At 38.0% G+C, this 20,917-nt stretch overlaps 4 protein-coding genes and 1 pseudogene across 7 annotated transcripts; 2 read left to right on the forward strand and 3 right to left on the reverse strand.

Moving 5' to 3' along the window:
* Positions 1-1,099: 1,099 nt before the first annotated feature.
* LOC111444336 (protein ALP1-like) lies at positions 1,100-4,077 on the forward strand. Of its 2 annotated transcripts, none has more exons than XM_023082402.1 (2): positions 1,100-2,508; positions 3,952-4,077. In XM_023082402.1, the coding sequence occupies exon 1, from the start codon at positions 1,154-1,156 to the stop codon at positions 2,489-2,491; it is 1,338 nt and encodes a 445-aa protein (XP_022938170.1). In that variant the 5' UTR covers positions 1,100-1,153; the 3' UTR covers positions 2,492-2,508; positions 3,952-4,077. The 2 variants fall into 2 exon arrangements, with proteins under 2 accessions (XP_022938170.1, XP_022938171.1); XM_023082403.1 differs by lacking the exon at positions 3,952-4,077 and adding an exon at positions 3,532-3,549.
* A 90-nt stretch (positions 4,078-4,167) lies between these two features.
* Positions 4,168-5,463, reverse strand: LOC111444345 (annotated as a pseudogene).
* A 1,091-nt stretch (positions 5,464-6,554) lies between these two features.
* On the forward strand, positions 6,555-10,424 carry LOC111444344. Its single transcript, XM_023082415.1, has 3 exons — positions 6,555-6,962; positions 8,718-8,741; positions 9,840-10,424. The coding sequence occupies exons 1-3, from the start codon at positions 6,770-6,772 to the stop codon at positions 10,136-10,138; spliced, it is 516 nt and encodes a 171-aa protein (XP_022938183.1). The 5' UTR covers positions 6,555-6,769; the 3' UTR covers positions 10,139-10,424.
* A 93-nt stretch (positions 10,425-10,517) lies between these two features.
* Positions 10,518-14,403, reverse strand: LOC111444330 (two-component response regulator ORR24-like). Of its 2 annotated transcripts, none has more exons than XM_023082394.1 (7): positions 14,215-14,403; positions 13,911-14,065; positions 13,165-13,317; positions 12,585-12,986; positions 12,423-12,499; positions 11,103-12,311; positions 10,518-11,008 (listed from the first exon to the last, which is right to left on the reverse strand). In XM_023082394.1, exons 2-6 carry the CDS (start codon positions 14,056-14,058, stop codon positions 11,124-11,126), a joined length of 1,968 nt encoding a protein of 655 aa, XP_022938162.1. In that variant the 5' UTR covers positions 14,059-14,065; positions 14,215-14,403; the 3' UTR covers positions 10,518-11,008; positions 11,103-11,123. The 2 variants fall into 2 exon arrangements, with proteins under 2 accessions (XP_022938162.1, XP_022938161.1); XM_023082393.1 differs by having other exon boundaries at positions 10,518-10,808; positions 14,215-14,402.
* A 958-nt stretch (positions 14,404-15,361) lies between these two features.
* Positions 15,362-20,548, reverse strand: LOC111444337. Of its 2 annotated transcripts, XM_023082404.1 has the most exons (9): positions 20,359-20,548; positions 20,115-20,165; positions 18,333-18,354; positions 17,943-18,057; positions 17,704-17,736; positions 16,877-16,999; positions 16,052-16,158; positions 15,884-15,955; positions 15,362-15,811 (listed from the first exon to the last, which is right to left on the reverse strand). In XM_023082404.1, exons 1-9 carry the CDS (start codon positions 20,494-20,496, stop codon positions 15,423-15,425), a joined length of 1,050 nt encoding a protein of 349 aa, XP_022938172.1. In that variant the 5' UTR covers positions 20,497-20,548; the 3' UTR covers positions 15,362-15,422. The 2 variants fall into 2 exon arrangements, with proteins under 2 accessions (XP_022938172.1, XP_022938173.1); XM_023082405.1 differs by lacking the exons at positions 18,333-18,354; positions 20,359-20,548 and having other exon boundaries at positions 20,115-20,257.
* Positions 20,549-20,917: the final 369 nt, after the last annotated feature.

Genomic DNA, 20,917 nt, shown 5'->3' on the forward strand with positions numbered 1-20,917 from the left:
GTTATTTCAAAATTCAAGTAATATATATATATATATATATATATATATATATATATATAACGCCCCACACCACAGGTACACTGCTAGCCGATATTGTCCTGTTTGAGTTTCCTTCAAGGGAGAAGTTTCTGCACTCTTATAAAGGGTGTTTTGTTCTCCTCCCCTACTGATGTGAGACATCACAATCCATCCTGGCTCAGCGTCCTCTGACACTCTTTCCTTTCTTCGATTGATATGGGACCCCGCCAAATCCACACCCCTTTGAGCCCAGCATCTTTATTGGCACATGGTCCGGTGTCTGGCTTTGATACCATTTGCAACGACCCAAGTCTCTCCCGAGCAGATATTGTCCTATTTGAGCTTTCCCTTTTTTCCACTCAAGGTTTTAAAACGCATCTGCTAGTGAATGTTTCCACAAGCTTGTTTTGTTCTCTCCCCAACTAATGTTGGACATCACAGTATATTAATTAATTAATGTTTATTTAGAAAAAGATGAAAAGTGTATTAAAAATTGTATAAAAAAAAAAATCCAATTCTATAAAATAGTAATAAAAATTTTGATTTAGCTTTTAAAATTTGAAAATAATTTAAAATGGTTGAGTGTTTCTTTTATTAAATTAATAATAAAAAAAACCGAAATATTTATTTAAAAAATTCAATAATATACTTAAATAAAAAAAAATACACATAAAATTTGAAAAAAAAAATCAAAATTATTCCTATTATTATTATTTTAATATCAACCTTAATATTTTGTTTTATTACTATTTAGTTTTAAAAATATTTTAATGTTTCAAATATACCAACTTTATTTTTAAAAAAATTCAAAAATATACTTATAATTAGTATATTACGTAACAATTCAATAAATTTTTAAATAATTAATATTCTCAAAATTTTAGAAAACAATTTAAAAATTTGGAGATGTTATATCAAAATTAAATTTTAAGTATTTTTAAAATAAATTAAGGATATCTTTAAAAAAAATTATAAAAATTTAATTTAATTAATTGTTTTTTTTTTTGTATTTTTTATTAAATTAGTGTTTATTTTAAATTACATTTATTTCATGGCATCCTTTTATTACAAAGGACAGCGATATTCAAAGTGTTCACTGTACGCCCTCCGACGCCTAACGCCTCCCCTCTCCGCCATGGCCGCTGGAGGATTCAGCGGCGATAAGAGAACCACCAGAAGCTCCGCCATTAACGCCGGTGCCGTCACTACCAGAAGCAAGGCCAAGAAATCCGACCGGAAGAACCACCTCAAACACCAACTGGTAACCCTCATCGAAACCACCATTTCTTCCGCTCACTCATTTCTCTCTCTCAACGATCTCCACCTTCTTCCCTCTCAAACTCTTGCCCTTGAATCCTTCATCTATTCCACTTCATCCTCTCTTCAAGCTCTCTCTCCTTGTCTCCCCAAACTTTCCCTGCATCCGCCGCCGCGGCAATGCTGGTTCCAACGCTTCCTCTCTGCGACGGCGGAGGTTGATTGCGACCCGAGATGGAATCTCTTCTTCCGTATGTCGAAATCGTCCTTCTCCCTCCTCCTTCGTCTTCTTTCCCCGATTCAAAGCTCCTCATCCACTTCCGTTCCGCCTGATTGTGCTTTAGCCGCTGCGCTTTTCCGATTGGCGCATGGCGCGAGTTACAAGGCGGTTGGGAGGCGGTTTGGGATCGATTCTGCTGACGCTTGCCGCTCGTTTTATGCGGTTTGTAAGGCTATCAATGACAAATTGGGGCATTTGCTTGAGCTTCGGTCTGATATTGATCGGATTGTGGTGGGATTTGGGTGGATTTCGCTTCCGAATTGCTGTGGGGTTTTAGGACTAAGAAGATTTGGGGTTGAAGGTGACCTTCTAGGTAAAGACGGATCGCTTCTGGTTCAGGCATTGGTTGATGCTGAAGGAAGGTTTCTGGATGTCTCTGCCGGATGGCCGAGCTCAATGAAACCTGAAACAATCTTGCGGCAGAGCAAGCTATATGCAGAAATTGAGAAATCCGGTGAATTACTCAAAGGCCCTGTTTATAATCTCGACGATGGAAAGCCCATTTCCCAATACTTGATAGGTGATTCTTGCTTCCCCCTTTTGCCATGGCTTTTGACACCATACATGAAACTGAACGAGGAAGATAGCTCTGGTTTTCCTGAGAGAGCCTTCAATTCCACACATAACCGTGCAATGGGGTTGGTTAACACAGCGTTTTGCAAAGTCCGAGCTCGGTGGAAGCTTCTTTCAAAGCCATGGAAGGAAGAATGTAGAGATTTCTTCCCATTTATTGTGTTGACTGGGTGTCTACTGCATAATTTTCTCATTAAATGCAGTGAGAAACTAGAAGAAGAACAAGATGAAGACGACGGAGCAAGTTGTTCTAGTGAGGAACAGAAGTTTGCTCTTTATGATGGTGAGACAGGAGACGATCGAGGTAAGGATATCAGAGATGCGCTTGCCTTGCACTTGAGTAGGCTGAGCTTCAGAAGATGATTGCTTTGAACATCTTGGTAATTTTCATCTTTCATCAGCTGTATATATTCCTTTCCAATCTTTTAGAATATTTTGTCAAAACTGTTGATTGGAAGTCCTAGTTTGCTAGAAGAATATCCATTTTCTTTTGTCAACTCATTAGCTTCGTAATGATTTGATTCTTCTTTTAGTTAGAGAAAGGATTTTTACACTTAACTACCATGAAAGTGACTTTGAAATCATTCTTTCTATATATAAAATTTCATAGAATCTACAGTTCATGATTTGTAGTCCTCGAGAATGCAATGTTTTTGACATGAATTATTCCATTAAGTGAATAGTAATCACTTTTTGAATCTAATCATCTTAGGAAATTAACTTGAACCCCATTTGGATTTGCTTTGGTTAAGCTTGATCTTGAATTATAGTTGAAGTGAAATAACTACTCCGTGTACTGCAAGGGCTTTTGAAATATTTCTAGGTGATTCTTTTTAGGGTAATAAAAAAGGTGGCCTTTTAAAGTTGTACAAATGTTACCATTCTTCATCACAGACCATCCTAAAAGGCTGAAATTTCTATTCAAAAGCATCTTTTTTTTTTTAACATCCCCTTTGGCTGGCTAAGTAACGTAACATGTTGAAAACTTTAATTTTAATGAACTAAAACACTATAATTCTTGATTATGTAGACAGGCACTTTACTTTTCTACTGTATGAACTTCTTTTATGTGCTTATATAACCAGAGGCCATGAATGCAATGTCATGTTGAACTCTGAGAAACAAGTACAAGTGTGATATTAAACTGGTAAGAACATATACTACACTTGATCTCAGGCCACCGAGAACGGTTTAATTACATGTTAATGTTGAGGATGGTTAGGAGAGAGTCCCTCGTTAGGGAATAATCATGGGTTTATAAGTAAGGAATACATCTCCATTGGTACGAGGCCTTTTGAGTAAAGGCACGAGAGCTTATGCTCAAAGTGGATAATATCATATCATTATGGAGGATCAGGATTCCTAACCATTCGTTTTGCGGTTAGTTTCTCATTGTTCTCCAGACTATAGCATATCAAATTGGAGGTTAGTTTGGCTTTATATACCTTCGTAGACCTCAATTCTCAACCCTCATAGCTCTTCTTTGCTTCTCTCAATCTTAATGAAGTTCTTGAATTATCCTATCATTACACGAGACTTCAGAGAATATGTTAAGTTCAATTTCATATATACTTCTATCTGGAGGTCTACCTGTTTCTATATAGGACCTTTCCACAGGCAAGGAGCTTAGATTGGAATATTTTTGCAGATTTTAAGTGGTTTTTAGGATAAATTCTCTGTGTTCAGGATGAACTGATATATTTATGTTATTCTAAACATCCAACAGGGTACCTTTTCTGTTTGATTGCCAACAAAGGTAAACTGAAAAGAGTTGTAGTTTATAGCATATAAACTGCATTTGTATTCAAAATTCATTTTTACAGGATTGGGAAACTTCAGAACCTGGCAGTTCAAAAGTGAAATGTTGAGCTCACAACCCCAGCTTCATTCATCATTATTCAAGAAGACTCTATACAGGCAGCACAAAGGATTTATTTTAACAGTTCCACAAGATCAAGCACAAAGTCTTCAAAGTATCAAACAAAACGTAGTGAAGCTTGAAAAATCATTGATGAACTCAAAAGGTACAAAATTTAACTTCTTTTGTCTTCAAACCTTGATCATTTTCCAAGGATTGATTTGATCCACCATATTCCTTTTGTATCTTTTGGGCCTTCATCTCCCTCTGGTGGAGGGTCTGTGTGTGTTGTCCTGCGCAGCTTGCTCACATCATAACCCTGTTCCTTAGCTTTCTCCACCAGCTGATTATATATCTCCTCATCCAAATGATTCTGTCTGCACAAAATCTGTCAAAAAGACACCACGAAACAACACGATTCATAAACCTTCCATCATCATAACTCAACCGTTAGAGACTGTTTAGTAACCATTCCCGTGAGATCCCATATCGATTGGATAGGAAAACGAAGCATTTTTGTATATAAGGATGTGGAAACCTCTTCCTAGCAGACATGCGTTTTAGAAACCTTGAGGGGTAGCCCAAAGAAGACAATATCTGCTAGAGGTGGATTTGGGCCGTTACAATTCCATTTTTGGTTATCTATTTTTAAAATTTATACTTATTTTCTTACCCATTCTTCACTTTCAAAGAAAGTTCGATTTCCTAATCAAATTCCAAAAACTAAAACGAGTTTTTCAAAACTACCCGAATAGTTATCATGTTAGAAGTCACGACCTTCCACAATGGTATGATATTGTCCACTTTGAGCATAAGCTCTCATGGTTTTGCTTTTGGGCGTCCCAAAAGGCCTCATATCAATGGAGATGTATTCCTCACTTATAACCCTAATGTGAGACTCCTTCCCAACGATCCTCTACATATCAAGCCAAAGATGTTAGAACACTTCACAAACAACATCCGAAACTCCCCATGGAATCGTAGGATTAGCAGAAAATGGGTAATTTCTACTGGGCTGACCAATCAAAGCATGGTGCTAATCACCATTAAGATACAACACCCAGTAATCTCCAACAACAGGAACGATAGGCATAAAAGGAGGAACATAGAATTTAACTTGGAGCTTAGCTTCATCACTATCAGGGTTGGCCTTAACAGCAGTACCCTCAATGAACCCTCTCTTGCCATCAACCCATGGTCGCCCCTCAGAGTGTAGGTCGCTCTGGTATTGGCTCCATTTCTGGGCTGGAACCTCGAAGGAAATGAAGCTATTTCGTACCATCGACCCATGTACCTCTGTAAGTCGACACCCTTCATGGCTTCCATCAATTTCTTCGCCATTGTTGAATGTTTGAGCTTCTGAGAGAGATCTGAGAGGGGTTTTGATTCTGTTTCTTCGTGCTTTGATTTGAATATATGGGTGTTGAAGTAGAAGATGGTGATCCGTTTTTAGATTTTTTAGTGCCAAAGTTTTATATTTAAGGCTTATTATTTTAAATCTTTTGAAATTAAAAAAGGAAAAAAAAATGATTTTTTTTTTTTTTTATTTTACTCATGTCAAATTCATAAGGAAGTTCATTTAATTCTACTTTTTTTATCCCACGTTTTAAACGATCGTGAGTTTTTTTTACTAGACATATGGGTCAAATTTAAATTTTAAAAATTAAAATGAACTCGAGATCTAAATGTGCTACTAAAAAACTTAATCAACCCGATGTATCATTTTATTTGGGTTAAATTGGTTAATTAAATTTTATAAGTTAGGTTGGAAATTGAGTTTTCAATTGAACCATTTTTAATTCGTTATTAATCTTAGGAATTAGATTTTTTTTTTCATTTTTAATTTTAAGATACAATTATACATACTATATTAATTTTAATTTTAATTTTTTATTATTATTTATTCTTCTATTAATATTAAAAATAAAACTTTAAGCTTTTAGAAAGTTATTTTAAAAAATATATATGAGGGTTGAATTACAAATCTTAATTTAATATTTTAAAATAAATAAATATTTTTCTTGCAATATAATGAAAATGTCGATTCATCTTTCCTGAAGCACTTTATCCCTAGATGTCCAATCAACTATTATGGCTCAACCCATTTTTGGGAGAACTAACCAGCTCTAGGTTCGAGTGGCATTTTACCCCTAACTACAACTCATCTGCTGATTCTTTACATCAGTCGGTTCGAACCTCCACTTAGTTTCATCCAAGCTTCATCCTGGTCATGGATAGATCACCCAGGTTCGAATCTATAAGCAGTGACAATTGCCCCATGAAGACTCGCTTTCGCTACGACTCTAGTGGGTTCCCTTAACCAAGCCACTGTCTATGAGTCGCCGGCTCATTTTTCATCGAAAATTTAAAAATATGATAGAAAAGTCGACCAAAATTTTCCATTTTTGAAATATATTGAAATAGGAACCTCTATTATTGATTTTGAAAAGTGTGTGTATATATATATGAGTGGTGGGGTTGGCTTTATTTAATTATTATCTCCTTCTCATAGCTATTGCATAATGAATTCAACTGAATTTAGAGGAAAAAATGGAAACTTTTTTTCTTTTAATGTTCATACACACCCACTTAATATTTACACCCACTTCTCCAAGAACAAATTGTAGCTACAGCTAAAGTTTTGTTTGTTTTTTTCTCTCTTTTTCTCCCCATTCATAGGTTTCAAACTTCCACAGCTGCAATTAGATCTCACTTCCTCAGTTTCTCACTAACACGCAAAGAAAACAAGAACCAAAACGGAAATTGGAAGATCTGGGTGCGCAATGTCACGCCGATCTGGGGCTTGCCTGCGCTGTTGTCTCGTGTTCTTCGCTGTAGTTTCTGCTTTGGCTGTTTGTGGACCGGCTTTGTTCTGGCGATTCAAGAAGGCTTTGCATTTGGGCGATTCCAAAACCTCCTGCGCTCCTTGCATCTGCGATTGTCCGCCCCCATTATCCCTTTTGAAGATCGCCCCCGGTATACTCTTTAATCTCTTCTTGGCTATCATTTTGAGAAAACGGATTCTCTTGTGGGTTGTTGCTTTGCATTTCTGTTCTTGTTGGCTTAGTTGTGGAATTTAGTGAGATTTACAGATACCCTTTTGGAGGATTTGGTTGTTTGATCTGTTTTCATTGATGATTTTGATTCTGAGCTGTTTGTGTTCTTTGTAAATGAGTGTGGAAGAGTTAACCCATCTTGGATTTGGATTTGTACTCCATTTCTTCTCTCATGTTAGGGCTCATAAAGCATGAACAAGGCATGTTCCAGCTTGAATTGTTGGTTTTTGTTAGGAAAATTTCCGGGAATTTGTGTTTTTCTTTACCTTCCTTTTGGAGTAACAGCACTGGGTCGGTAGTCGCCAATTTACTGTTCTTTTTGGATGCTTCAATGGCATTCGGATCTGAAATTATGAACTTCGATTTGTTTCTTACTCTTCATTTTGAGTTTTTGTTGACGTGGATCTCATAATCCACCCCCATCCACCCTCTTCGAAGCCCAACGTCCTTGTTGTCACTTGTTCTTCTCTCCAATCGATGTGGATGGCACACTGTCTGGTGTCCACTCCCTTCGGGGTTTAGCGTCCTCGTTGGTACACTACCTGGTGTCTGGCTCTGATACCATTTGTAACGACCCAAGCCTACCGCTAGCCGATATTGTCTTTTTTGAACTTTTCCTTTGGGGCTTTCCCTCCAGGTTTTTAAAACGTCTCTATTAGGGAGAGGTTTTCACACCCTTATAAAGAATGCTTCGTTCTCCTCTCCAACCGAGGTGGGATCTCATAATTCACCCCCCTTTGGGGCCAGTGTCCTCACTAGCACTCGTTCCTCTCTCTAATCAATGTGGCCCCCCTTTGAGTCAGCGTCTTTGTTGACATTTGTTCCTCTCTCCCATCGATGTGAAATCTCACAATCCACCCCCTTCGAGTCAGCGTCTTTGTTGGCACACTGCTCGGTGTCCACCCCCCTTCAAGGCTTAGCGTCCTTACTGGCACACCGCCTGGTGTCTTGCTCTGATACCATTTGTAATTTGTAACAGTCCAAACCCACCGCTAGCCGATATTGTCCCTTTGGACTTTCCTTTCGGGATTCCCCTCAAGATTTTTAAAACGCATCTGCAAGGGAGAGGTTTTCACGTCCTTATAAAAAATGTTTCGTTCTCCTCTCCAACCGACGTGGGATCTCACACTATACATCATGCATACTGTCTATCCTTGATCCACAACTGTTGAATTAGCCATGGCCATGTAGAATTGTTTCATAAATGAATATGATTCTGAACCTAATTCTGTTGTTTGGAAAAGGAAAAACCAGTTTCAATATAGAATGCATATAGCTCCCAAGGCTGGTCCTAGTAGCAAAAGTTCGAAATATTTGGGATAAATTACCTAAGGGTCTCGGGCTCGAGCCTCTAGGGGAAGCTCAGTCGCATGAAGTTTCTCCGTTGAGCATTGAGGCTCGATAACATGGCTATAAAAATGATTTATAGATTGCACATGGTTAGCCCAAGTCCACCACTAGTAGATATTGTCTTCTTTGAGTTTTCCTTTTCGGGCTTCCCCTCAAGGTTTTTAAGACGTGTCTGTTAGGGAGAGGTTTCCACACCCTTATAAAGAATGCTTCGTTCTCCTCTCGAACAGACATGGGATCTCACGTATTGTTTGATTTGTGTTCTTACTAGATTCATTGTTGCTTCTACACTAACACATCTTTTTTCTTGCTTCTTCTTTTATAGGTCTGGCCAATCTCTCTGTAACAGGTTAGAATTCATCCCTTCGAATTCGACTTCACGATGAACTTCCTGTCTTCATTACGTGAAAATCACGACGATGTTTTCCTAGCACTGTCGTGTCGCTTTTCATGGTTGACTGAATTAAACTATTTTTCGCTCAAATTTTATATTCTACCTTTTCTTCTATACAGGAGAATACAAATGGTATGTTTGAGCTACTTGCATGTTTTTTTTTCTGTTTTTTTGGAGAAATCTGTGCAGCTTTCATCACATTTTTCTCTCGTCATCTATTTCTACGACGTTAGATCTTTTGGAAGGTTTATTATTTACGTGTTTCGGGTTCGATGTTTTCGTTCTTCAACGGATCAAAACTCTCTTGAAATAATTTTGTATTCTTTCACTTCATTAAAGGGATTCTGCAAAAAGTTTCCTTCTTCAAGTCCTAGACATTCTCTGATATAGTGTTGTGCACTACGTCCAAACATTAGTCTTCCACTGTTCTTGAGCTAAGGCCTTTCCAAGGAGAAAATATCTTATAGGCTTATACCTGCTATATATAGACTGTAAGAGCCCGTTACAAATGGTATTAAAGCCAGATACCAGGCGATGTGCCAGCGAGGATGCCGGACTCCCAAAGGGAGTGGATTGTGAGATCCCACGTCGGTTGGAGAGGGGAACGAAACATTCCTTATAAGGGTGTGGAAACCTCTTCCTAGCCGATACGTTTTAAAATCGTGAGGCTGATGACAATATGTAACTGTGATGTCCCACATTGGTTGGGGAGGAGAACAAACCACCATTTATAAGGGTGTGGAAACCTTCCCCTAGCAGACATGTTTTAAAGCCTTGAGGGGAAGCCCGAAAGGGAACGCCCAAAGAAGACAATATCTGCTAGCGGTGGATTTGAGCCATTACAGTAACGAATCGAAGCATACAGTATCTACTAACAATGGGCTTAGACTGTTACATGGACAACTTCCATTCATATTAAGTATTATATGCATCATTGACCGTTTGCAACTCTTATTCGAGCTTGAGACTTCATTTTGTTTAAGCATGGTTTCGAGATTATATCGACTTTTCCTTGACTTCCTTTGACGTATCTCATTTATTTATACGATACAGACTGTGGAGGAAATGACCCAGATCTCAAGCGGGAGATGGAAAAGCAATTTGTGGACCTTTTGACAGAGGAATTGAAGCTTCAAGAAGCAGTTGCTGGCGAACATACTCGCCATATGAACATCACTGTATTTGAAGCAAAAAGGGCAGCTTCTCAGTATCAAAGGGAGGCTGAAAAGTGCATTTCTGCAACCGAAACTTGTGAAGAGGCTCGAGAACGCGCCGAGGCATTGACGATCAAGGAGAGGAAGCTTACATCATTATGGGAGCGACGAGCCCGCCAAATGGGTTGGGATGGGTAATAACTCTATCATTTCAAAGACCCATCTCTTAGTCCAACTAGTCGTCAAGCCTTCAACCCCACGAGATCAAACGAGCGAAGTGCTCGGTTCATCAATTTCTCAAGGCATAATGTTCTCTCTTTTCTCCATTACTTGTGTTGCACTGTTCCTGAAAACATGTCAATTCTACGTCATAATTCATACATGACAATGTTATAGATCCCACTCTTCTGCATATGCTACATGACCTGTTCTTGAGCATGTCTAATCCGTTCATGAACTTGGAATAGATCGTGTTTTTCTCGTATCGAAAAAACTGAGCTGTTCTCAGTTCTGGCACCAGGTTATTTCTAAGTGTTAACGACTAAAAAGAAAGTAACGATACTTCAAAACGACGGTATTAATCGAAATGGAACCGGGCGAGGATTTCATACGTAGAAGAATAGAACGAGTTCTCCTGTCATTATTCTAAAAACAAATCAACCAGGCAAGAAAAATAGCTAATGATAAGAGAACTACATCATCAAAGAAACATGAAGATACAGTGTTGGGATTCTGTTCTAAAAATCATTCCCCTTTTCCAATCATTCAGCAGCAGCAAGAGTCTTCATATACACGACGACCCGAGAGACCCGAGAGATTGAGTATCAAATCCAAATTCGTCATTTATTTGAATAGATCGATCATGATCCTGCATCACATAGCGACGTAAATGAGAAACTTGTCGAGCGGATTCGAGAGCTCCCTGCTCCGTTCGAAAACCAACTATGACCTTACTAACCCTTTACCCGTCCCGCTAATCTAACTAAGTAACCGGTCACATCGAGCCCCACTCTTTTACATTCTGCTAAAACGTATGCTATTCTGTCCTCGTTCTTACATCTGTACGATCTTGAACCAAGGGGGAATATTGTTCGAGTAATCCGAATACAATTAGGAGAACAATTGAATATAGTTACGAAAAAAGGAAACGTCTTGACGATACCTGTTTCGACAAAGCATTCATCTACTCATCCAGGGAACTAAAACTATAGTGTAGCTTTGTTGGATCCATGAGACTTTTTCCGTCGAAGTTCATCCAAGTCTCCATCATCAACGTTTCTGCGTCTTGCTGAATGAAGGCGGGAGCGTCGTTATTCAACTGGTTAGTCAAAGAGCTACCGATGTTTTCGAGACAGATCGCATTGTTCGGATCTGCTGAACTCGGGTCCAAGGGATCTGCAACACTATTCCCAGAAACAAGAGAGTTTCTCAATATAGAACTATGGTTGCCGTAGTAATTCTGTTTAGCTGTTTCCCATTGTTGCTTTGATCTGTCATTCATGGCATCGACAACCCGATCCATTAGTTCGTCGTAGCATTGCGTCTCCCCTCGTAAATCAAGCTGAGAACTCGAGTCCACGCTAGTCGAAGGAAAACCAACAGGAAAGTTTTCGTTATCGGGCTGAGCCGAAGAAATCGTCAAATTAATCGCAGGCATTCCATCAGAAGGGTAAGTTCCAGTGAGCGAGACACCCTGCCAGTTTTTGTTCGATTGACCATGACCGCCCAAAATATTAGAAACGCCTGTGCTGCAGCCTACGGGTTCCGGGTTGATTGGAGATACCTTAAAACAAGACTGATCTCGAAACTCTCCGCTGCCATGACTCTGTTGCTTATGTCCTTGTAACATCAACGAATGACTCGAAACGCCAAAGTCATAATTACTCGAGCAACCAACAGCTACTCTAGCATCAGGGAAGCTCGTGGAAACTGTAAAACTCGAGACATCATTTATCAAATTTGACTCTTTAAATGGTGCGTTGTGTTTGTCCCAATGCGACTGGATGTGATCCGATGGCGTCGAAATACTGTTGAATATACTCGGCGGTCGGTTTGAAAGCAAGAGAGTCGGATGGGGTTTCCCGAGTATATTCAATGAGCTACTCAAGTTATGGGAAGCACCCTGTTGGATCATTCCCGAGGAAGCGATACCGTGTAAGCTCAATCCAGCAGTAGAGTTTAATCTACCAACGATTCCTCGAGAGGGATACGACGAGAATGTAGCGTTCGAGAGCCTTCCCGTTCCCGTCATTGAAAATCCATTGAGTGAAGCCATGGGCCTGAAGGAGGTGTCTTTACCTCCAAATGCAGCCATCATATTACATTGCTGAGCTTCCTTAGTACACATTTTTTTAAGGTACTGCCTGTATTTCTGCAATGAAGCACAAGAAAGGACAGTTTAGGTAGCCATTCAAACCGAACGAGCTTCACGAACCTCCCACCGAAATTAAGACATAAACGAAAAGAACGAAAAGATCAATGCCTGAAGATGGCTAGCGACGTTTTCTCTTGTGAGTCCTTCGACGTTCATTAGATCGAGGATCTTTTTAGGAACGGCCTCTGCATCAGAAATTTATATAAACATCAAGAAGAAAAAACAAAGAACTAAGCACAAGAATGCCTAAAAAAACACCAAAAGACATACTTTCATAGCCCAAATGATTAACAGCTGCAATAAACTTCCTATGCAGCTCGCCGAACCAAACTACCCTTTGCTTTTTTTGGGAGGAGGAGTCGTCGGTCTCGTATGCGCTCTCTTCTTCACCTCCTTCCTCATCGTCATCGTCGTCTTTCCGCCTTTTACCAGGTTTCCCGTTATCAGCACTCGCCGCAGACGGGAAACCTTTTACAACTTCAACAGTTTGACATAAAGTGTCATTTCCATTAGTGCATTCGTTTTGGTTCTTAGCTGAGGAAGTCTTTCTTCGGAGGACGTGTTGCCATATATTCTTCAGCTCCTCAATTCGAACGGGTTTCAGCAAATAATCACAAGCACCGTGAAAAACTCCCTTCTTTACAAGCTCGGTATCGCTATGCGCAGACAGCACTAGAACCATATTTGAACAGAGAAATGCAATCAAAACCAACCCATCCATCAATTCAACACAATTAAATTTATATGTGCATCTATACATAAAGACCTGAATAACGACGGTAAGACCGAGATAAAGTAATAAAGAAAGAAATCAACTAAAACATCGTAGAGGAGAAGTGTTCGTTCTCACTGATAACGGGTAGGTCCATTTCAAGGCCTACGAGCTCGAGAAGCTTAAAACCATCCATGTCTGGCATGTTCACATCACTGATAACCAAATCAAACTTGTTTCTATTTTCCCTCAACATTTTAAGTGCCTGAATCGCCTGATTCGTCGTTGTAACTGCCATAAATAACATAAGCTCGAGGATAAACATCATTATGCAAAGCCATTGGAAGCCAAAAAACAATCAGTTCATTAACATCCTTAAACGCCAAAGTCAAAGTGTTTAAGGTGACTTTCGAACCGACGAAAGGTACTTTTAAAACATTTTCGATATTTCATGATGTTTGGTCGTTTATTCAAAAGAGATTCTAAAAATAGGACACCAAAGATTCACTTAAAAAGAAGCATATGATTAAAGATTCCACCAAAAAGTATCCATGAAAAAAAAAAAAAAAGTGGCTAAAAACAATACTCAAAATCATCCTTAACTCACTCAAAACATCACAAGGTAATCATCAAGAACCTCAAAGAGTATCCAACAATCCAAAATCAGACAGATTTGGACTTACTATTTCCAGACAGACAAACATGTTCATGATAGAAATGTTTCAAAAACAAGACAAAAGGTGTTCTTGCAATCAAACTATGTTCTTCAAACACATAAACAAGATTGACTGACAAAGAACAAACCAATAAGCATTTGAGAGTCAGAAACATTCAATAAACAAAGATTTCCTCAAAAAAAGACACTAAATCCAACAAAAACTTACCATGATATTGACATTTACGAAGCAAATTCTCCAAAACCTTAAGGCAAATGGGGTCATCATCCACAGCAAGAACACGCATACCAATAGGAAACTGATCCATAACCCCATTTTCACCCACCAAATTAGCTCTTCGATCCTCCACAGTCATAGTGAACCTAAAACCCACACAACCCACAACAACAACAACAAAAAAAAACCTCAAAATCCTCAAAATCACGAGCAAAGAAACAAAGCCGACAAGATGGGTATGTCTAAAAATCAAAGAAGAACGAGGGAATCAATGTCTCCGACCAGAAAAACAAACCTGAAACTCCACACTCTGTTCTTCTTTCTTCTTCTTCTTCTTCTTCCCCCTCTTCTGGGTCTATGTGAAACCCAAAATTCCTTCGACAGAGGACAAGAACAGCAAATATTTTTATAAGAAAATGTCAAATGGGGGCATAAAAATTAGTGCTTTGTTCCCTTTTTATGCCATTTTGCAGCCTTCATTTTCCTTTCTCTTTTTCTTATGGTAATGTCCCTTTCTTTAGCCTCTATATTATTGGAGGCTCCCTGAAAGTTCTGATCTTGTGCATCTCGACTCCACCTTTACTCCCATGTGCCCCTTCTCTCTATACATTAATGTTTGAAAATGCACTCCCAATAGTTTCATTACTTGTAGTTAAGACCCCTTCACGCAATAAACAAAATATTCTTTATTCCATTTATGACTTTCGGGGACCATAAAAATCCATTTTTTGACCCAATCCATTGCTCGTTTTAAATTACGTTTTTCCTTTTCTTCTTTGCTTCCATATATTCTCGATCGAGAAAACAAATATTCGAATTTTTTCTACTTCACGTGTTATTTAAGCCAAGTTAGAAAACTATATATATAACTATCTGTTTTACTGTTATGCACACTGTACGTGTCAAATGAGCTACATTATTTAACGAACACAATGTTATTAATATTAGAAATTAAATAGAGTTGAAAGTTCTATTTTTGTTAAATTAAAAGTTTAATCTATTTTTTTTTAAAAAAAATTGTATTTAATAAAGTTTTAATATGTTTTTAAGCTTAGTTTTTTTTTTTTAATTAACAAGTTTATTAGCTTTAATTCATTTTATAAATTTAAAAAAATGTGAAATAGTTTATATGAAAGTATTTTATAGACAAAATTAAAATTTTAGGAATTTATATTTAATGATATATTAGATATAAAATTATATTAAGTAAATATAATTATCAAAATTATGGTAGTTTATTTTTCATACCATAAATAACTTGCCACATTCCATTTTTATCCCTCTAATTATCAATTAATATTAATGAAATATATATAATTCTTTCTTGGATTAGTAAAATTACAAGAAAATAACGATTTTTATTTTTATTTTTTTAAATCATGTTTTTTTAATTTATTAAATTTATAAATTTTAAAACGTGTAGAATCTTCAATATTATAGTAAAAAAAAAAAAAAAAATACATTTGAAAAATGTTATATAAGATTTGAACAATTTGGAGGAAGCTAATGGCCACTTTTGTACATCAAATGCTCCTCATTCAACAAGCTCTCATCACCAACAACAGAGATCCAACTTTCAGTGATCTTATCCACCCGCCCATCTGAAACGTCGATTACAGTGAATGCTCGCTTGGAGCATCTTGGAACGGGCTGGGAAGAGGACGTTTCGCTACTCGTGAAGGTTGTTCTTCCCTTGCTTTCTTCATCGAAGTTACTATGAACCCTTGGAACTATAGCTCCGTTAAGGTAAATGGTATTGTCAGCTGCAACGACTATCATTTTACGATGACCGCCACCGTATGCGAGTTCTTTATGCATATGCCCGAACACAACCAACGGAGGGACGTGAAATTTTCCGTTCTCTTTCAAGGAGGATATGGCTTGTGCTAGATCTATACCAGAGCAACATGTATTGGAATGATAAAGTCCCCATTTCTAAAGTTGCTTTGGAAGAGATATTTTACCTTCATCACCATTGTCTCCACCCCCAAATACCCAATCCTTTCCACAAATGTCATTTGCACAAGAACCAAGACCTGCAAAACAAGAAACACGAAATCGTTCGGTCGAGAAGAGCAATAGATGAATGCATCTCGAACAGGATTTAATCAACTTTGGCTGATAAATCGCACCAGAAGGCCCGTTATGTGCAAGAATTATAACCAAATGATCTTTGGGCGCGCCTATCGCAGCTTCGTATATTCTCTTCGCACTTGTTTCCATGTCTTTGACGCCATATCTAAGGGACAAAATCCAATTTTTAGACAGCTTTAGAATTCAAAATGGTCACGAGGGTTGAAGAGACTAGTAATGTGAGATCCCACATCCATTGGAGTGAGGACGTTGGGCCCAGAAAGGGGGTGGATTGTGAGATTCCACATCGGTTGGAGAGAGAAACGAAGCATTCTTTATAAGGGGTAGAAATCTCTCCCTAACAGATGCGTTTTAAAAACCTTGAGGGGAAGCCCAAAAGAGAAAGCCCGAAGAGGACAATATCTGTGGGCTTGGACTGTTACAAATAGTATCAGAGCCAACACCGGGCGGTGTGCCAGCGAGAACGCTGGTCCCGAAGGGGGTGGATTGTGAGATCCCACATCGGTTGGAGAAGGGAACGAAACATTCTTTATAAGAGTGTGGAAACCTCTCCCTAGCAAACGCGTTTTAAAAATCTTGAGAGAAAACCCCAAAGAGGACAATATCTGTTAGCGATGAGCTTGGGCTGTTACAAGTAATACGTTCACGGGAAGCTCTAAAGGTAGTTAGGATAAAGCAGCTAAGGTTTCATTAAGAGAGAGTAAACCAACTGGTTGATCAACAGTTCTGTTAAACTAATAGTTTGATCTTAAAAGTTCAGAATAACAAGGAAAATTTAATATTAAGGTAATTAGAACTGGAATTGAACTAATTAAAGATGTTTTAGTCCACTTCAAAAAGAACTGATGAGAAATGATAAGTACCTTGCGGAAAGAAGCTGCCTCCTAAACAACCTTCCACCGTGGGAAAAAGGTCGTCCACCGACAATGCTTAGTTTTTGCTCGGGGAAGTCCACGCGTCGGTAAGCGATATGGTCCTTGCCAAGACTGTTGACAGAGAGATGAACATTTTCCCTTTATTCTTGCAGTTTAACCAAGCATGAATCCAGACTAGAACATGCACACAGTTACGAAACATCTACTGAAAATATGTTCGAATGACTTAACTTCCACGTCGCAACAAACAAGCTAAGAGCTAACTCAAAGCGAATAGGAAAAACCCATATCACTAACCATGAGTACGGGCCAATGCTAGCAGATATTGTTCTCTTTAGGCTTTCCCTTCAAGGACTTTCCCTTGACGTTTTAAAACACGTATGCTAGGGAGAGGTTTCCACACCTTTATAAGGAATACTTCGTTCCTCTCTCCAGCCAATGTGGGATCTCACAATCTACCCTCTTTGGGGTCTCAGCGTCCTCGCTGGCACACTGCCTGGTGCATGGCTCTGATACTATTTGTAATAGCCCAAGTCCAATACTAACAGATACGGTCCTCTTTAGACTTTCCCTTCAAGGACTTCCTCTCAAGATTTTAAAACGAGTCTGCTAAGGAGAAGTTTCCATACCCTTGTAAAAAAAGTTTCGTTTCCTTCTCCAACCAATGTGGAATCTCACATTTTCTAAATTGAATCATAACATTCTAAAAAATTTATAAACAACCTCGTGCAATGCATATTGATTTTCATTTTCTTTTCGGAATTTCTCAAGCCTCCTAATTGTATCAATTAATCATACGTATGAAATAGACTCACCATTCTAACTGGAGTTGAACACCATCATTTTTCCTGCAATTTCACATTCAAATCAGGAGTTAATGAAGTTAAAATATCACATCAACAACATTAAGAAAAAATTGGTTTACATGCAGCATATCAAATGCCCCTACACATATTGGAACCAGATATTGGAATGATTCAATTTCCAATGTAAGAAAAAATGTGACTTAATGAAAATAATAACTTATAATAAAAAGGGGCATAGCTGTACATACTCTTGAGAAAAGCATGGCGTAAACCAAGCATCATGGTTTCCCAGAATAGCTAGTTTTGCAAATTTAAGCTCTGCAATACTTCGAACCAGTTCGACGTTCTCTTCACCAAAATCGCCTGAAGAGAATCAAGATGGTGAAGGAAGGTGATAAGAAATGAGGAAAAAAAAATTGGAATATGCATATGTAACAAAGCAAAATCTGTGGTCTCTTAGATATCAGAGGATCCAATAACATGCTCAGTGTTCTTCTTTTCAGATTTTTAATAATAATCTTTTATTACCGTTATTATTATTACCAGCAACCTGGAAAGGGGGGGAGTATATAACATTCTCAAAGGTAGAGGCAAGAAGCATGGAAGCACAACATAAAAAGAGAGAGAAAAGAGCATGCCTGTAAAGAGCACTAAGTCTGGCTGCATTAAGACATAAACCAACGTTAGAATGGGAAGGAAAACATTGAATCAGAGATGAATTGAAAGAAGAAATTGAAGGACAATGAAGTGCAGGAAGAAAAAGGTTTAGAATTGGGAGATAAATCCAAGATTCCAAGGGAATAGTTAGCCTAGTGTTTGGGTAGTTCATCTGTAACAGCCCAAGCCCACTGCTAACAGATATTGTCCGCTTTGGCTCGTTACGTATCGCCGTCAACCTCACGGTTTTAAAACATGTCTACTAGGGAGAGGTTTTCCACACCCTTATAAGGAATGCTTCGTTCCCCTCTCCAACCGATGTGGGATCTCTCAATTCACCCTCCTCCCCTTGGGAGCCAACATCCTCGCTGGCACATCGTTCAATGTCTGGCTCTGATACTATTTGTAACAACCCAAGCCCACCACTAGCAAATATTGTCTGTTTTGGCCTATAACGTATCGTCCGTCTATTAGGGAGAGGTTTCCACACCCTTATAAGGAAGACTTCGTTCCCCTTTCCAACCAACGTGGGGTCTCACATCATCCTTAAGGTTTGTAGAGTCCTACATGTCATTTCACCCCGATGAGAATTTTTATTTAAACCAGCAAACTATATATATCCTCCAAGAGTAGAAACATCCATTTAAAATCTCGTTCATTTAATTAGATAAGCTGGAATCAGAGTTTCTAAGAAGGAAAAAACAATGAAAATTCATTAAGCTAATAGTTCTAATTCAATGCAGTTACATTTCCAACTTCCAAGCATGCAAAACACTATAGTATGTCATCATGCTCGCATCCTTTTGAAGACCAACCAAACATTACTCAATTTTCAGTCAGATTGGTTTGGTAGGCCTTTGGAACCTAAAGAGCTCCATCAGGGCAGTCTTCAAAATTCATTCGGTAGGGAAGGGATTCTCGAGCGAGTAAGAACATGATCAATTATAGAAGTCTTAGTAGCACCCGCCCACAACATAGCTCCTCAGTTTCTAACATCAAATATGGTAAACTCAAATACTTATCCTATTCCTACGAGATTAATCATAATATGTACAAGTTTACATGAACACTATATGTAACAGCCCAAGCCCAACGCTAGCAGATATTGTCCTCTTTGGGCTTTCCCTTTCGGGCTTACTCTGGTTTTTAAAACGCGTCTGCTAGAAAGAGGTTTCCACACTCTTATAAAGGGTGTCTCGTTCACTTCCCGAACCGATGTGGGATCTCACACTATAAATATGAGAAAGTATTTACATAATTGAAAGTTAACCATCCAATATTGCTGCAAGTTCATCTCATTGACTTCGATCTTACAAATGTAGTTACAGCTATTAAAACTAAACACTTCTACAAACCACCCAATGAATTTTCTGCAGATTGGAAGTAGTTTCATTTCTTAATTTACTCAACCAGCATCATGTTCGCGTCAAGAAGGGCCGTAAACAATAAAAGGTTTAGAGAGAATGAATTTAAGTCAGGTCGGCCACCTACTTAAGATTTAATATCTTACTAGTTATCTAGGTAACCAAAAAAATTGATTGAGAAACAAAGAGATGATGTTTCACTCAGACCCCAACTCATAGGAGCTAATGATGTCCTGTACTGACACTTAAAACAAAAGAGGAGATGCAATGGTTGAAGCAGGAATCAAAAACCAGAACCATTACAAAGCTCAATCAATCCGTGTAAGTATTCTCTAGACAAAAGTTTCAATCAATAGATTATAATTCAGCTAAACTACGGATTACAGAAAGAAAACTTACCTGCAATAGTTGAAGTGCCTTGGTGTCTTCTCGTAAATCCCAATCTCCATGCTAGAAAACGTAAAGAGTAAGCAGGACAAAACATTTAAAGAACAGAACAGCCGTAATTTCCTCGAAACAAAAATTAATGAATAAAAAATTTCTTATCTCTTCCCTTAAAATAGGTGTATTAACCATTCCATTACATAAAAATGAACTCGAATTTACCAAAATCAACAGTTGAAAAAGAGAAAGAAAAGCTTACGACGTCACCGACGACGGCAATTCGAGCAAAGACAGCCATTGGAGAGAAGCGATGAAGGCTGCGATTAGGTAAAGAGGACGGAGGAGGAAGAGCAGAGAAAAAATAGACGAATGGCGCGGGGCTCAACGCGCGCAGCATTTGGTCGCCGGTTTTGTTCCGGCGACTTCTTTTCCACGCTTTTCCTTTTTTTTTTTTTGGAATAAAAAAAAATGTTTTTCTAGAAGAAAAAGGAATATTAAACATTTGACAAAATATTATTTATTATCTATTTAATATTTTCTAATTCACTTATTAATTATTACAAAAAAAAAATAATAAATAAGTAATGTAAAAATATTTATAAAAAAACTTAAATAATTTGAAATTTTGCATGAATTTAAATTTGATTATTGTATAATTAATTATAGGAAAAAAAATTGAAATTCACAAATTTTAATAACTTCATTGAAGAGTATTTAAAAAGAAAAGGAAAAACTATTTTGTTAATTTTTATACTAAATAATATTCAAAATATAATGTTCCTTATTATTCCACGAGTTTTATTTTGACTTTTAATTTT

The sequence above is a fragment of the Cucurbita moschata genome, unplaced genomic scaffold (genome assembly GCF_002738365.1).
Source record: "Cucurbita moschata cultivar Rifu unplaced genomic scaffold, Cmos_1.0 Cmo_Scf00006, whole genome shotgun sequence".
NCBI lineage: Eukaryota > Viridiplantae > Streptophyta > Magnoliopsida > Cucurbitales > Cucurbitaceae > Cucurbita > Cucurbita moschata.

What these genes read in the sequence shown, in the direction of transcription:
- LOC111444336 (XM_023082402.1), top strand. Translation starts at nt 1,154, where the DNA reads ATGGCCGCTGGAGGATTCAGCGGCGATAAGAGAACCACCAGAAGCTCC.
- LOC111444344 (XM_023082415.1), top strand. Translation starts at nt 6,770, where the DNA reads ATGTCACGCCGATCTGGGGCTTGCCTGCGCTGTTGTCTCGTGTTCTTC. An exon ending in CCTTTTGAAGATCGCCCCCG is followed by an intron (nt 6,963 to 8,717) that starts GTATACTCTTTA and finishes CTTCTTTTATAG; the next exon opens with GTCTGGCCAATCTCTCTGTA. An exon ending in GGCCAATCTCTCTGTAACAG is followed by an intron (nt 8,742 to 9,839) that starts GTTAGAATTCAT and finishes TATACGATACAG; the next exon opens with ACTGTGGAGGAAATGACCCA.
- LOC111444330 (XM_023082394.1), bottom strand. Translation starts at nt 14,058, where the DNA reads ATGACTGTGGAGGATCGAAGAGCTAATTTGGTGGGTGAAAATGGGGTT. An exon ending in AATGGACCTACCCGTTATCA is followed by an intron (nt 12,987 to 13,164) that starts GTGAGAACGAAC and finishes ATATGGTTCTAG; the next exon opens with TGCTGTCTGCGCATAGCGAT. An exon ending in TAATCATTTGGGCTATGAAA is followed by an intron (nt 12,500 to 12,584) that starts GTATGTCTTTTG and finishes TTTCTGATGCAG; the next exon opens with AGGCCGTTCCTAAAAAGATC.
- LOC111444337 (XM_023082404.1), bottom strand. Translation starts at nt 20,496, where the DNA reads ATGCTGCGCGCGTTGAGCCCCGCGCCATTCGTCTATTTTTTCTCTGCT. An exon ending in TGCACATAACGGGCCTTCTG is followed by an intron (nt 15,956 to 16,051) that starts GTGCGATTTATC and finishes CTTGTTTTGCAG; the next exon opens with GTCTTGGTTCTTGTGCAAAT. An exon ending in TGGAGACAATGGTGATGAAG is followed by an intron (nt 15,812 to 15,883) that starts GTAAAATATCTC and finishes GCTCTGGTATAG; the next exon opens with ATCTAGCACAAGCCATATCC.